The sequence below is a fragment of the Protopterus annectens genome, chromosome 9.part0 (assembly GCF_019279795.1).
Source record: "Protopterus annectens isolate FY-2018-M chromosome 9.part0, PAN1.0, whole genome shotgun sequence".
NCBI classification, from domain to species: domain Eukaryota; kingdom Metazoa; phylum Chordata; order Ceratodontiformes; family Protopteridae; genus Protopterus; species Protopterus annectens.
This window is the reverse complement of record NC_056743.1, coordinates 836,883,907-836,898,033: the sequence shown is the minus strand read 5'-3', so window position 1 is coordinate 836,898,033 and position 14,127 is coordinate 836,883,907. Positions and strand designations below refer to the sequence as shown.

Here is a 14,127-nt window from a genome sequence, read left to right as displayed (position 1 = left end):
GCACCAAGAAAATGTTGTCATGGCTAGTAGTTATGCAAACAAATTTTACAGTCACCTACATAAATGTATTAACCTGACTGTCTCTTTCAAAATTAAACAAAATGGGGAGTTCAAGAGCAAACCAGCCTTGAGGTCCACATGCATAAATAAACAGTACACTGAAAGAAAAAGCTTTTTTTAAATATACGACAAAATGAAAGACCCACAAATCAAGATCAACATCAAAAAATTATGAAAGGTACTGTAAATTACCATTAGGAAAACAAAGGCATCCCATGAACTTAGACTAGCATCAGATGCCAAAGATAATTACAAAGCCTTCCTTACTGACATCAGGCAGTTAAGAAACAGTACCTAAGGTTGCTCCAGACTTATTCAAAGTGGAAACACCTACTTGGATCCAGTAGGTATTGCAAATATTTTAGCTAACAAATTCAGTGTAGATTTCATCCGAGACAACTACACAAAACTCACATATTCCAAAGGATCTAAAACCCACTATCACCACAAAAGAATGCTTGCTAAAAGTACTTTAGAACAAAAAATACATTCTCTATGGGACCTGATAATATAACCAGCTGCCTTCAGAACATTAGCTTGTGGACCTGCTCCTACTGCTAGTAAACTTATCTTAGCCACTGGCTTTGTCCCTGAGGTATGGTGCACATCAGTTGTAATAGCACTTCACAAGAGCATCCCCATCACAGACCACATAAATTACAGACTTGTTAGCCTGACAAGGCCATGAAACAGGCCATATCTGACCTGATAAACTATGATACTAAAATCTTATAAGACCTGACCCCCAGTAGTTTGGCTTCCTTCCTAATGAATATGGTAAATTTCTTTGAGAGGGTAACACAATCTGTGGACAGCAGTTATGCTGTCCATACAAGCATATCTTGAGCTTGCCAATGCATTTGATACTATACCACATGCTAACATAATTAACAAGCTAAATTTGCTCCAAACTTATCCCTTTGTATTTAGGTGGATAGCAAACTGGCTGAAGGACAGAACCCAGAATTTGATGGTGGTAGGCGCTTCTTCATCGAACATGAGGGTAAACAATGGACTCCATTAGGGATCTATGTAAGGCCCACTGGAATTCAGTGTGTATACATCTCTGATATCCAAGTCAGTAACAGGGATCTCTGGTTACAGATGGTTGTAAACTGGGTGTCATCCTAAAATCCTCTTCTGATATGTGGAAGCTGCAGCTTGAACTTACACTTAAATAGCTGGTACTCAGACAACAGATTAAAAAACTAAATGTTAAAAAGTACAATATTATCACATTTGGTAAACAATTTCTCAACCCAATTTATAGTATAAACAACATCCCACTTCAAAATGAAAATGTGAGAGACCTTGGAACAAAGGTAGATAATTCTCTCTCCTCTGATCATAATGTTGCTACAGCGGGGAGAAAATCCTTCTATTTGTCTCAGATGATCACAAAGGGTATCTCATTTAGATCCAAAGATGTGCTTACCCCATGTATTTTATACTAAACAGACCCATTATAGAATACAATACCCCAATTGAGATGCATCTTCCTACACATATCAGGCAGTTGGAGAGAACCCCTATGTTCCATACAAAAAAGATCATGGACCTAAAAGATCTGAGGTACTAGAAGAGGCCAGTTGCTCTGTCCCTGTATTCAGTATCCTGTAGACTCCTTAGAGGCTATCTGTGCCTTGCTTTTTAGGCCACTGATAATCCAGCAGTCCAAGACGTCTTACATCTTCACAAATCAAACCATCCAGTGAACACTAGGACCAGAGATCTGAATCTGTTTCACAAACAAGTCATGGTGGATATACTGATTTATCATATAACAACTATCCCTTCTCTGAAACAAACTTCCACTCCAGATCAAGCATTGTGACACACCATCTTACTTTAAAAAGAAGTTAAGACAACTGAGTAGGTACTCACAAATTTACTCCTGGTATGACTGATCTATAAGTCCAAGGAGGTAAAGTCTAAGGGTGGATACTGACAAGATGTGGAACATTTTGTGACAGTTTCAAATCTTTTCAGGATACAAAATGAATGGAAGCTAAAGGAAAATAATAGCGGTTAATTATGTACTCACACACAAATTGGTTCAGTAATATCCTTATTTATGGGGACATTATCAAATGAAGTATTTAGGAGTATGGATTAAAGATTATTCTGGTGTGGCAGCTAAGGATATGGGGGAAGAGACTAACCAAAAGATAATACAAAAACTGAGAAAATGGAAATTTTGTTATATGGATATGAATAGTAAGGTACAAGCAGTCAAAATGTTTTAGTCCCTTCAGTCTTATACACAGGTCAGGTATATTTTTATCAACCAGAGGAGAAGTTCTGGATAGCAATTAATAAAGACCTGAATGACTTTATCTGGGAGGGAAAGCTGGCAGGAATCAAGTGGAATAAGCTGATTCTTCCAGTAGAACAGGGCAGTTTGGGATTACCCAATTTGAAGGGGTATGACAGAGCTACACAGTTAAGGCTCCCGTGCATAGCACAAGCAGAAAACTATAAATCAAAGTGGAAAAAAAAGATGTTGAAACAGGGGAAAAGCTCAAGAAACAAAGAGAAACTGGGATTTGGGATGCAGACCTTTAAGGAGAACAGCAGTAGTCATACAGAATATTATATCCATAAAGTGGCAGAAAGTATTCTAAGAACTAAGCCAACACGAGAATGCAGAAAGGAGATTCTGCCAATAAAGAGGACTGCAATTAGGGATGTAGACAATAGGTAAGAGGGGGTTGGAATTTATTGGAGAAAACTGGCAAAGGATCCAAGGTTCTGGGAGCAAATAACTAGAGAGGGAAAGTTAATAGAATGGGAAGATGCCAAAAATTTATTTGGACTGCAGGTTAGTGACTCCCTTCCCTATCAAGGATTAATGTCAGGGTATAAGCAAGAGAAAGAAATGGGGAGGGGGTCATAAATGAAAGACCAGCACTGGTAGAGTTTTTAGTAGAATCTAGAACAGAAGCTGCCATTAAAAGAGGAATTTAGTAAAATTTTAGAAAAAGTAGAGCATTTTAAATATTACATGATAACTATAGAAATCAATCAGAGGAGGTTATAAAGGATTGGGAAGAGAGATTGGATAAGCAATTCACAAAGAAATAATAGGAGGCTATATGTATGTCTACCAAATATGCAACAAAATCTAGAATATTTAGGATTTTTGTTCTGAAATGTTTACATAGATATTTTTATACTCCAAGTAGACTCCAGACAATTTTTCGTCAGGTAGATAGCAAATGTTGGAGGTGTGACGGGGAAGAAAGAGGTAATTGGGAACATATTTTCTGGGAGTGCAGTGAGTTGGCGGGCTTTAAGCATTCCCTGTGGGATGCACTTTCAGAGATGCTAATTGGGCAGATTGGTATGATGAGGGAGGTGATTTTTCTGAGCTGTGATACAGAATCAGAATTGCCTAGACATGGTAAGGCCTTGCTGTCTCTAATTATGGTGGCTGCCAAAAAAGCAATTACTAGAAAATGCAAATCAAAATCTAAACCAACTATATTAGAAGTAGTGAATATAGTCACAGAGATAAAACAACTGGAATTTAAATTTTTAGAAAAAGGTAGGGAAAAACTACATAGGAAAAAAATGAGAATTGGGGGAACAATACATGCAGGGGACTAATGAGGGTTAAAAGAAGGCATGACTCAAGTGAGCTATGCAGTGTTTGACTGAAAATGATTGGGTAGATTATAAGTGATGTATAATGTTTGCAACTGGGAGTGGGTCGGTATGGTTTGTGATGTAAAATGCTTGCAACTAGGATTCTGTCAGTGTGGTTTGTTTTCATTTATATAAATGTATGATTTTTTACGTTGTAAGTGATGGTTTAATAAAGATGTTTCTTGTTTTAAAAAAAGGGGGCAGGAATTGAATAATTCATGTAATGTTGTTTAGGGTATATGATAATGTACCAATATATGTGAAGCATAACATTTGTTAATTTTAATTTGTTAATACAGTTTGATTACTTTAAAAAAATATGTAAAGTGCCACATGACCCAGTTGCCTTGTATGTTCTATGATTCTATACTGAGGAACTCGGGTACAGCCAGGACCATTAGGTAAGCAAAGTTACACACAATTGCATTTGCTTTCTTATCAGAAAGCGTGTGTGAAAACTAGCTGGTCCAGTTGTACAGGGACAAGGTATCTCACCAAGCTGCAGCAAACTGGGTTCAGGAACAGGCTCAATGAACCAGAATGCCACTGGAGAGGGGAAGAAGGTTTTTTCCTCCACTCCAGTAGGAAAGTTTTGATGGATCCCTTTATTCTGGAAGTTTTTAGAGGGCAACTTCCCTCATTGGACCGTGCTTCCCTTAAAGGAGCATCATCAATAAATGTCCTCCCCCCACTGCTCTTTTGATAGAATGAGCCCCTAATGAACCCAGGTTGACTGGGCTGTAGTTGGGGCTTTATCCCTCTATGCCACTAGAGTGGCCCATTATGTGTACACCTCTTATGTAATGTTTTATTTCTCCATTTTTATGTGACATATTTTTTTGTATATAAGGATTAAATCACACCAAGGAATTGGCATTTTTAGCTGCAGACCAAAATCAGGCCAAAGTATCAGCGGTGGTGCAGCGGTAGCATTGTTGCCTCACAGCAAGAGGTTCTCCCGTTCAGTTCTCGGCTGGAGTGCGGGGAGTGCCTTCTGTGTGGAGTCTGCATGTCCTCCCCATGGTTGGGTGGGCGTTCGAAAGACATGCATAAATGGGCATGTCTTCGTTGAAGGTTGAACGTCGAACTGACACCTCGGCGTTCGTGAAAATCTACTGCCAATCATTAGCAGACCGGAGTTCCGCTGTGGCGACCCCTAACCGGGAAAAACCGAAAGACAAACAACAACAACCAAAATCAGGCCAAAATTTAATTTTTGCAACAAATTGGAATTCATAGTTAGTTCAGCTGTTGTTTAATTCTGCGTGATTTTTAAGAGTTCACTAAATTAAGAAAACAAAAGTAAGCTACAATTTGTCAATAAAAACATTATTCTTTTTGAAATGAGGCTTTCTAGAGCTCATTGATTTGAAGAAGTTGCTACATGAGCTCTGGAAGGCAGTGGTTCTGGCCATGCAGACAACAAATTGTTTCATCAAGTTACACAATATAAGAACCATTGTAAAGCTCATGCTCATCTACAAAGGAGAAACAGCAGCTGTAGTCAAAGATGATCTGCTGTCCTCCATAGTGACAAACCCATCTCACATAATAGGGTTGGAGTGTGGAGGGTAGCAGTAAAGGTTAAGGAGTACCATGTACAATTAAACTTGTAGCTATTCTGTTTACCTTAGGCTTCATGCTGATTGTATGTCTAAACAAGGCATGTCTTTGGAAAAAACAAGAAGTTTCATAGTTAAATGGAGCACTAGATGGCCTTAACTACGGATATTGCATTGATTCGGAGTGAACTACTATCCCCAGTTTGAAAAGTCTTGAGTGGTCACAAAGGAACTGTAGAACAATTATGTACTGCACACTAATATGCTAGAGCAGGAAGGAGATCACTGAGAGCCACCTTTGCCTTTTGTTTGTCTGTGGGCTGTAGTCCAATTTGTTACATCTCACAATCTCCTTTCTGCTTCTTAAAGACCCCCATTACAGTAATATTTTCTGAGTGTGACATTTAGGAGAGAGAAAAAAGTGCTGGATTTCCTTTTACCATCTTCAGTGAAGGTTGCATTGTGTTATTGGGGAAGGGGGTGACTTCTTATAAAGACCATTAATAGAGTGATTGACTCTGTCATACTTTAGCTACTTCACTTTCGGCTGGTTGATCTACTGTATTTGATGCTTGGGCAGTAGCATAGCTTTTTTTCTTAAAAATCAAGGAAAAAGCTAAAGAAAATAAGGGCCAAAGGTCCCCAAATGGGGGAATTTTTTTTTTAATTTGCTAGTATTGACTTAGAAAGACTTGAATTAGTGTACATTTTATGGTGTAAACAAATTACATAAATGTAATTATTATCATTATTTGTTGAATGAAATTCACTAGTTTCTCAAAATGTCATGGGGTGGAGAACATGTTTGAACTACAATCTGTAATATGCCTGAAAATCAGGGGAATATGAGAGGTAAGACACAGTAACAGCAGCAAATTGCTCATGTTCAGGTAAACCAATGAGGCATTGAAGTGGCACTGATTTAGAGAAAATCCAAATATAATCTACTACAACAGGCATTCATTATTCACTGTATTATATGCAGAATCAGATTGGTCCACGTGAGAAAAATCAAGACTGCTCACAGCTTTTTTTGTCATCTTGCGGGATGAGTAATTTTGTTTAGATTAACTTTCAGGAATTAGTAAGAGAAGTATGCAATAAAAGAACAGCAGGACATTTTAAACCTATTTTAAGTACTTCATCTGTAGGGCTTACATCTCACTCGTAATTTTCCAGTTTGGATGGAACACAATATAACTTTAGCCCAACTATTAGTTTTATTACATGTTTAAGCAGTAATTCTAAAACAGTTAAGTTGATTTTGAACAAAAAGTGGGTGATTATGTATGGTGACATTCTAGTTAAAAACAAAGTGGGTGAAAGACCCACCATAGTATACCACAGGGGCTTGAACTTTAAAACTACCTTAGAGAATATAACAAGCAATAATTCTACCAATGCACATAATAATAACCTTAGCCCCGCTATGAATATATGCGGCCATTGTCCATATTGCAAATATATTACTATATTGACTCTTTCAGCATCTGTGGTAAGGAGTATCGGATAAAGAGTAGATACAATTGTGAATCCAAATGAGTTGTATATGTAGGATATGCCAGTCCTGCCCTTGTTTTTATATGGGCAAAGTGGAATTTAGATTATGGTACCTGATTTATGAACATGAGTATGATACAAAAAGAATACATCTGAATAATGCCTTGGCAAAGCATATTCTCATGTACCCTAACCACCATTTCAAATACTTGGTTATAGAGAAGGTTAATATCAGCATAAGACAGGGTACCTGGATATTGGTGTTAAAGGAAAAATAATTATTTTGGCAATTATTTTTGAATGCTTGCAACTGGCCGGGCTTGAATGACTATTGCTCGATCAGCTGTATTTTAAAGGATAAAGGTTTAACTAGATAAAGTACTATTATTAACATTTTCATACAGGTTTGTGTATACATTAACACCTTAATGAAAATTTGTACTTTTTTATGTATTATTTTTAATAAGTTCATTCATTTTTTGACACATTTTAAGGTTTTAGTGAATGAATATTTTTACACATTTTTAGGTTACTGTGTTTATACAATTTGAATGGCACATTAAATAGCACTTTGGCACTTTAAGAAGTGTGAATGGGAGGGTTTAATGACATCATCCTTTGATCAGATGACTGCTTTGGGCCTTATTTACAACCTGTTGTTTGTGTTCATTTTTATCTGAAGAAGTTCATTATGGTTACATGAATGAAAGGGCTTATCAGTCTATTTGCAGGTAATAAAAGGTTTCTGTTTATTATTTATTTAATTATTTGACATTTGTTAACCAGGTTAGTCCATTGGAGCCAAAGCCCTTTTTCAGAGGAGACCCGAGGAGAAAATCTCCAAAATGAAGAATTGTACAAAATTAAAAAAAAATAGATTAAACAAACAAGTATAACAAGTAAAACAAATGTGGTACAGAAGTGATAACTACAGATGTTTACAAAACAATTTATACAGGCAGAGTGATCAGAGGACAGAATAACAACTTTATATACAGATTGAAAAAGTGTATGTATTACAAAGGTTATTAGGTAGTATGAAATTTCACAAGAAGAGAAGTAGTAGAAGGTGGGAAGACAAGTTAGAGGAGGGTTAAGAAGAATATTAGGTCAGAAGCAAGGTGTAGGGAAGCTTTGGAGCAAATAAAAAAGGGAAAAATAAATGGGAAAGGTAGAGGAGTAGATAAGAATAAAAATAGTATTAATGCATAAAATTAGAGGAGTGAGAAGTAGAGATAAATTTTAAAAGGTCAGGAAGTTAGATAGTTAAAGGATGTGAAGAAAAGTAGGAGGAGGAGATAAAAGAAAGGGTATGGGAAAAGAAAAAAAAGGAAGAAAGGAGGAAAGGGCAGGAAGGAGGAAGGGGAGTAAAATTAAGTGGGATGTTACAAAGACATCTCCTAGAACTGTGTAGGTAATGTGTGAGAGCTGTTTTGAATTCTTGTGCATGGGAGATATTTCTTAGAGTAAAGGGAAGCTTATTCCACGAGAGAGAAGGAAGATAGGAATAAAGGTTTTGTCATAGTGATGTTTTAGGTTTGTAAATGTCTAAGCAAAGGTTGGTCAGATCTTCTAAGAGGGTGTGATGGGTTATAGAGGGAGACAAGAGAGGATATGCTAGGGCAGAAGGATGGTTTATTTAAGATAGAGTGGATTAAAATAAGTTGATAATATAAGAGTTGGTTAGAAAATTCAAACTATTTAAGATTCTGGAGTGCAAGACAGTGATGAGATTTTGGAGGCAAGTTAGTAGCAAATCTGGCAACTTTGTTATATGTGGTTTCAAGTGTTGATAGAAGAGAAGACTGTAAGTTAGTAAGAAATGGAGAGCAGTACAGAGGTTAGGAAGAAGAAAAGCCTGAGTAAGTGATATTCTGGAGTTAGGGGTAAGGAACCTTTGGTTTCTATACAGCAAGCCAAGCTTTTGATGAGTTTTCTTTATACAGTTCTGTACATGGAAATCAAATTTTAGTTGGTCATCAGTAATTACACCAAGTAACTTTGTTTGACATTCAGAAGAAATAATAGTGTTATTTAAGGAAGAGCTAGTGAAAGAGGATTTAAAGTGACTAAAAGATTTAGGAAGAAATAGGAGAAGTTTTGTCTTTTTAGGGTTAAGGATAAGATTATTATTAGTAAGTCAAGTTTCAGTGAGGTTAAAGGAGGTTTGGGTAAAGGAAAGAAGATCAATGGGATTGTCAGCAGAAGTAATGACAGTGGAGTCATCAGCATATTGAATGAGAGAAGACTGAGGACAAGATGTGTGAAACTGTTTAATAAATATCTTAAAAAGAAGGGGGCCAAGAATGGAGCCCCTTGTGGAACACTCATATTTATAGAGAGAAAGGGCGATAAAGCAGAGAGCCATTTGACTGATTGCTGTCTGTTAATAAGGTAGCTAGTAAACCAGGAAATAGTTGTAGGGGAGAGGTTAAGTTGAGTTAATTTAGAGAGGAGGATGGAATGGGAGACAGTATCAAAGGCTTTAGAGAGGTCAAGGAAAATACAGTACACTCGCTTATTATTGTCTCTGGCAAGAGAGATTGAGTTAATAAAGGCAATAAGAGCAGTGGTGTTACTGTGATAGTGGTGAAAGCCATGCTGAGTAGGAAAGATAAGATTTTCTGACATCAGATAAGATAGGATTTGTTTATAGACACAGTGCTCAAGAATTTTAGAGAGAGAGAATGTATGGCAATAAGGCGGACATTAGAGAGTTCAACAGAGTTCCCACCTTTGCGAATAGGTATGGCGTAAAATTTCTTCCAGAGAGTTGGGACAGTAGATTCACAAATAGATCAATTTATGAGAATGGATACTGGGTATGCAATAGAATTGGCAGCTATCTTTAGGAATTATGAAGGTAAGTTGTCTATTGAAGGGGAGCATGGCTTAAGTTTGTGAAGAAGCTTTTTGATATAGTCAGTGGGTATAGGACTTAGAGAGAATGAAGAGTTATTTTTTTGGTTTATGTTAGAAGGTGAGGGATTAGTGGGATAGGAAGTAGGCCTAAGTTTGCGTATTGTGTCAATAAAGTAAGTATTAAAGATAGAAGCAGTTTCTTGAGGAGACTTGTTAGGGCAGGGATTAGGTGTAGAAGGTTTTCCAGGGTGAAGAATTTGGTTTACAGTGTGCCAGAATTTTTGGGGATTTCTAGATTGTGTGGTTAGGGGGTGTGTGATAAAACTGTCTTTTATCTATGTTTATATGTTTTTTTGGTCTGGTTATGCAGTTCCCTATATTTTTGGTAGTGTATAAGAGATTTGTTTTTTAACCACAGTTTCCATGTTGAATCTCTGTTAAGGATAAGCATTCAGCTAGTCTTGTTGAGCCAGGGTGAGCAGTGAAATTTGACTCTGATAGTTTTGGGAGGGGCAAAAGAGTTAAGAGTGTTTAAAAAGATGGACTTAGATTGTGCAACAACGTTATCAAGAGAAAGGTCAAAGAGGACGGGCTAGTTAATAGCCGAGAGATAGTCATTGAAAGAGTCAGGGTTGAAGGTATTTAACTTTTGGCATTCTAAAAATTTGTGTTCTAGTGAGGTGAGTGGAGAATCTCCAGACAAGAATTGCAGAGTGATCACTGATATCATCTAGCTGGGATTCAGGGTTATAATAGAGGTTAGGATGGGAGAATAGATTCCAGTACAGGATGGATGTGGAACTTGTAGGTTTATGCAGAAAGTAAGAGTCAGAGTTTAGATCAAGCCAGTTTATATTAGCATCGCCTAGTATGATAGTTTCATTAGGAATTGTGTTAGCCATCCAGTGTGGAATCTGTTCAAGTAAAGGTATGTTGTCACCAACTGGTATATAAATAGAAGCAACGGTTATAGTTTTGTGATTGTTGATCTTATAATTAGCAATGATTAGTTCTGCAGGAAATAATAAGGGGGGAGGGTTGGACAGGGGGATAAGGATAGGAGGTCAGAGAATATAATGGCAATGCCTCCACCTTTTTTGTGTGTCCTGTCAAGACGTAAGATGTTATAACCAGGAAGGAGAAATTCAGTGTCTTTATTGTGTGATTTTGGCCAGGTTCTTCAAGAACCTTGCAGCTTCTCCTTCTGGCAGCTAACATAGTTTATGTAATATAGTAACTTGCCTTGTGTTTTATTGTGTTCCTTATTTACTGTCAAACATAACCATTCTGATGCTGTTAAAGCAGAAAAAAAGCATTATTCACTGACAGGAAAGTCTTACTTAAGTTACACAACCAGCCAGAAAGTTCCCTTGCCTAATATGTTCCTTCAAGCATTCTCAGGCTCTTATAGGTTCATAGGTGTGTACTAGGCTAATGGCCCTGGAGCCTATATAAGTCTAGCCCAAGAAGATTCCCTGGCATCATGCTGCCCAAAGTTAGTTCCCAGTGCCCCTGTCAAGCAAGACCACTGAAGTGATCCCCGGGGTGAACTTTCTATTGCCCATCCACTCGTCAATATGTCTCTTAAAGAGGTCCAGTGAAGTGCTCTGCTTGATGTGAATGGGAAGTTTGTTCCAGAGTATGGGAAGTCTGTGGGTTAGGAACCTGTCCCTTCAGCATGTTCTGTTTATTGTGGTAATAAGGTTTAGGCCTCTGGAGCATGTGGCATGGAGGGATTGGGATTTCTTTAGGTGCAGCATATCTAACAGCTGTGGGTCAGACATGGCTTTGTAGGTCAAACAGAGATCGCCTCTAAGTAGGAGATAAGAGACAGAGTATAGCTGGAGTTTTTTGAGTCTGTCCGTATACGGCATGTGTCTAAGGCCTAAGATCCTCTTAGTGAGGTATTTTTGTGGCCTTTCCTGTTGTTGTAGGTATCTAGTGAAGTACATACCAAATGAGGCGTTGTATTCTATAATAGGTCTAATGAAGGACGAGTAGAGAGGGATTATGACCGCTTTCTTCCTGGAGGAGAACCTTTTGTAATGAGATGTGGTACATAGAAGGACTTTCTGACTACAGTGGCAGTATGGTTATCAAAGGAGAGGTTGCTGTTAACGTGTGTCTCCAGGTCTCTTATCACAACTCTTCTGTGTTTAGTGGACTACCGCCTATGTGGTAGTTCATGGGCACCGAATTTTTCCCAAAGGGAATGACAATGCACTTTTTGGCATTGAGCTTAAGGCCATGGTTCTGGCACCAGTCATTGGTGTCAGCGAGGCCTTTTTGTAGAATGTCTACATCAGCTGGAGAATCAATAATAGCTCCCAGTTTGCAATCATCTGTGAACTTGGTCAGCCAGAGTCCCGTTGTGTTGGCTTGAACTTCAGAGAAGTAGATGCCAAATAGGAGAGGACCTAGGACCGATCCTTGTGGGACACCACTTGTAACTGGTCAGATTTGGAGTCTGTTACTTTCACAGTGTGGGTTGTATTGAGCCAGTTAGCAACCCATATTATGACATAGGGGTTTATGCCTAGTTTAGTGAGTCTGTCTATGATTCCTGAGTGAGGGATGGTGTCGAAGGCCTTGGCAAGATCTAGGTAGGCTGTGTGAACTACCTTGCCCTCATCCACAGCTCTGGTGACAGACTCAAAGAAGTCTATCAGGTTGAGCAGGCATGATCTACCTTTCACAAACCCAAACTGCGTGGGGTCCAGAGTTTGGAGATTCCCTATATCCTTATTTATAAGGTCCATGATGATGCACTCCATAGCCTTACATATCAGACTCATCAGACTAATGGGGCTGTAGTTCCCAGGGTCTGTAGTCGCTCCCCCTTTGTGGGGTAGGATGACTGTAGCAGTGCATCATTTAGTAGGAACAAAGCTGGAAGTGAGGCTGTGATTGAACAGGGTACTCAGGTTCCTCCTTTCTTGTGCTTTTTCCTCAGGTTTCCTATGTTTTTAGTATATGCAGGCTAGTAGTAGTTACAAAGAAAGTTTGTTCTCTTTAGAGCATTATGTAACATAGCCTGCTGCTCATAAAATATTAGTTTTTATGTCACCTGTTTCACACTTAATATGCTGCTTATTAATAGGGATGCTGCTTAAGTGGAGTGAAGTGAAATCTCATTTGAAACAGAACCTTATTTTTGCAACTTTCAATATGTCCTTTAAATTTGTTGTATTGTAAGGAGTACATAGAAGTGGCATCCTGTCCATTAATGAATCGTGGCTGATATTTGTTCCTGCAAGACTTTTACATTTAGAACCCTTTTGTAATATTGTTTTTTATAGGATCAGGTTAATTAATAGCATCAGTAATGTAAAAATACATTATTTGTATATAGTGCATATTCTGAACACATTATTTTGGTACTTTTGCATTTTGCTAAGCTGTTTGTATTTCTTTTGTTAAGGTACGTGAGTATGAAGAAGAGATTCATTCCCTGAAGGAACGTCTTGTAATGTCCAATCGTAAACTGGAAGAATATGAGAGGCGACTGATGTCACAGGAGGAGCAGACGAATAAGATCCTGTTGCAGTACCAGGCACGACTTGATGAGAGCGAGAAGCGACTCAGGCAGCAGCAAGAAGAGAAAGACAGTCAAATCAAGAGTATTATTAACAGGTACGGAAAGGGCTAATAATGTGTTTAGTGTAAGAGCACAGAAGGGCAGTATGAGAGCAATGGCCAGCAGAAAAATGAGAGAGAAGTATCCATGAGAGGGGGAAAGATAGCCAAGCTGTGTCTAAGTAAGGTGTATAGGCAGCATAACAGAATTATTACAGAAGGGCAGACTGGATATAGCTCTCTGTTACTGCTGATGCCCTTGATCTAATGGTGCTCAGTCTCTAATAGTAAACACATTGCTAACCCCTTCCTTTCCTGTTAATAATTTTAATACCTTTCAGAGGACTGTCAGAATCAGGGTACTGCCTCACTGTGGGTAAGTAAAGAAGTGGTATGCCACACAAGGCATCTAGTTTTTCCATGAAGTTTGGGGTTAGAGTTAGGATAAGGGTTAGAGTTTTTGTTAACCCTTACGCTAACTCTAACAACTTTCTTCTCACCTGATATTCTTTTTGACATCTGAAGACCACATTACATGTCCTGTTTTGAAGTGTGGGTTACTGTATGGGGGGGGGGGGGGGTTCATGGCCAAATGAGGAAGCATTCTGTGCTTTTCCAGGTGTGTAACTGTAACTGAATGGAGAGATTAAAAGGTATTATGTGTTATTAAATATAAATCTGAATGTGACTCAGAAATGGAATAAAATGAGATGTACTGAGAGTTACAAGACGTTTACTCTAATACTACGAATAATGCATTTAGAATATGCTAGTCATGGTTGTAGCACGAATGAGAGCATAAGAGAGAGAGAAAGACAGAGAGACAGAGCTAGAGCGATATTTAAAATGTTTCATCGATAGAGAGAGAAGGGTGCTTTCATCAAACTTTACTTCTCTGTAAGAGCACTAGCATCTCTTC

The 14,127-nt window shown here is 38.1% G+C and overlaps 1 protein-coding gene across 2 annotated transcripts in view; it reads left to right on the top strand.

Annotated features, from left to right (window-relative positions):
* SYNGAP1 (synaptic Ras GTPase activating protein 1) overlaps positions 1–14,127 on the top strand; it is a 2,730,366-nt gene that overhangs the window by 2,133,324 nt on the left and 582,915 nt on the right. Inside the window, exon 15 of one of the 2 annotated variants that reach the window (XM_044083521.1) lies at positions 13,054–13,265. In XM_044083521.1, coding sequence (XP_043939456.1) covers positions 13,054–13,265 — 212 coding nt within the window. Of the gene's footprint in view, positions 1–13,053; positions 13,758–14,127 lie in introns of those variants that run through there. The other variant, XM_044083520.1, reaches the window with a different exon arrangement.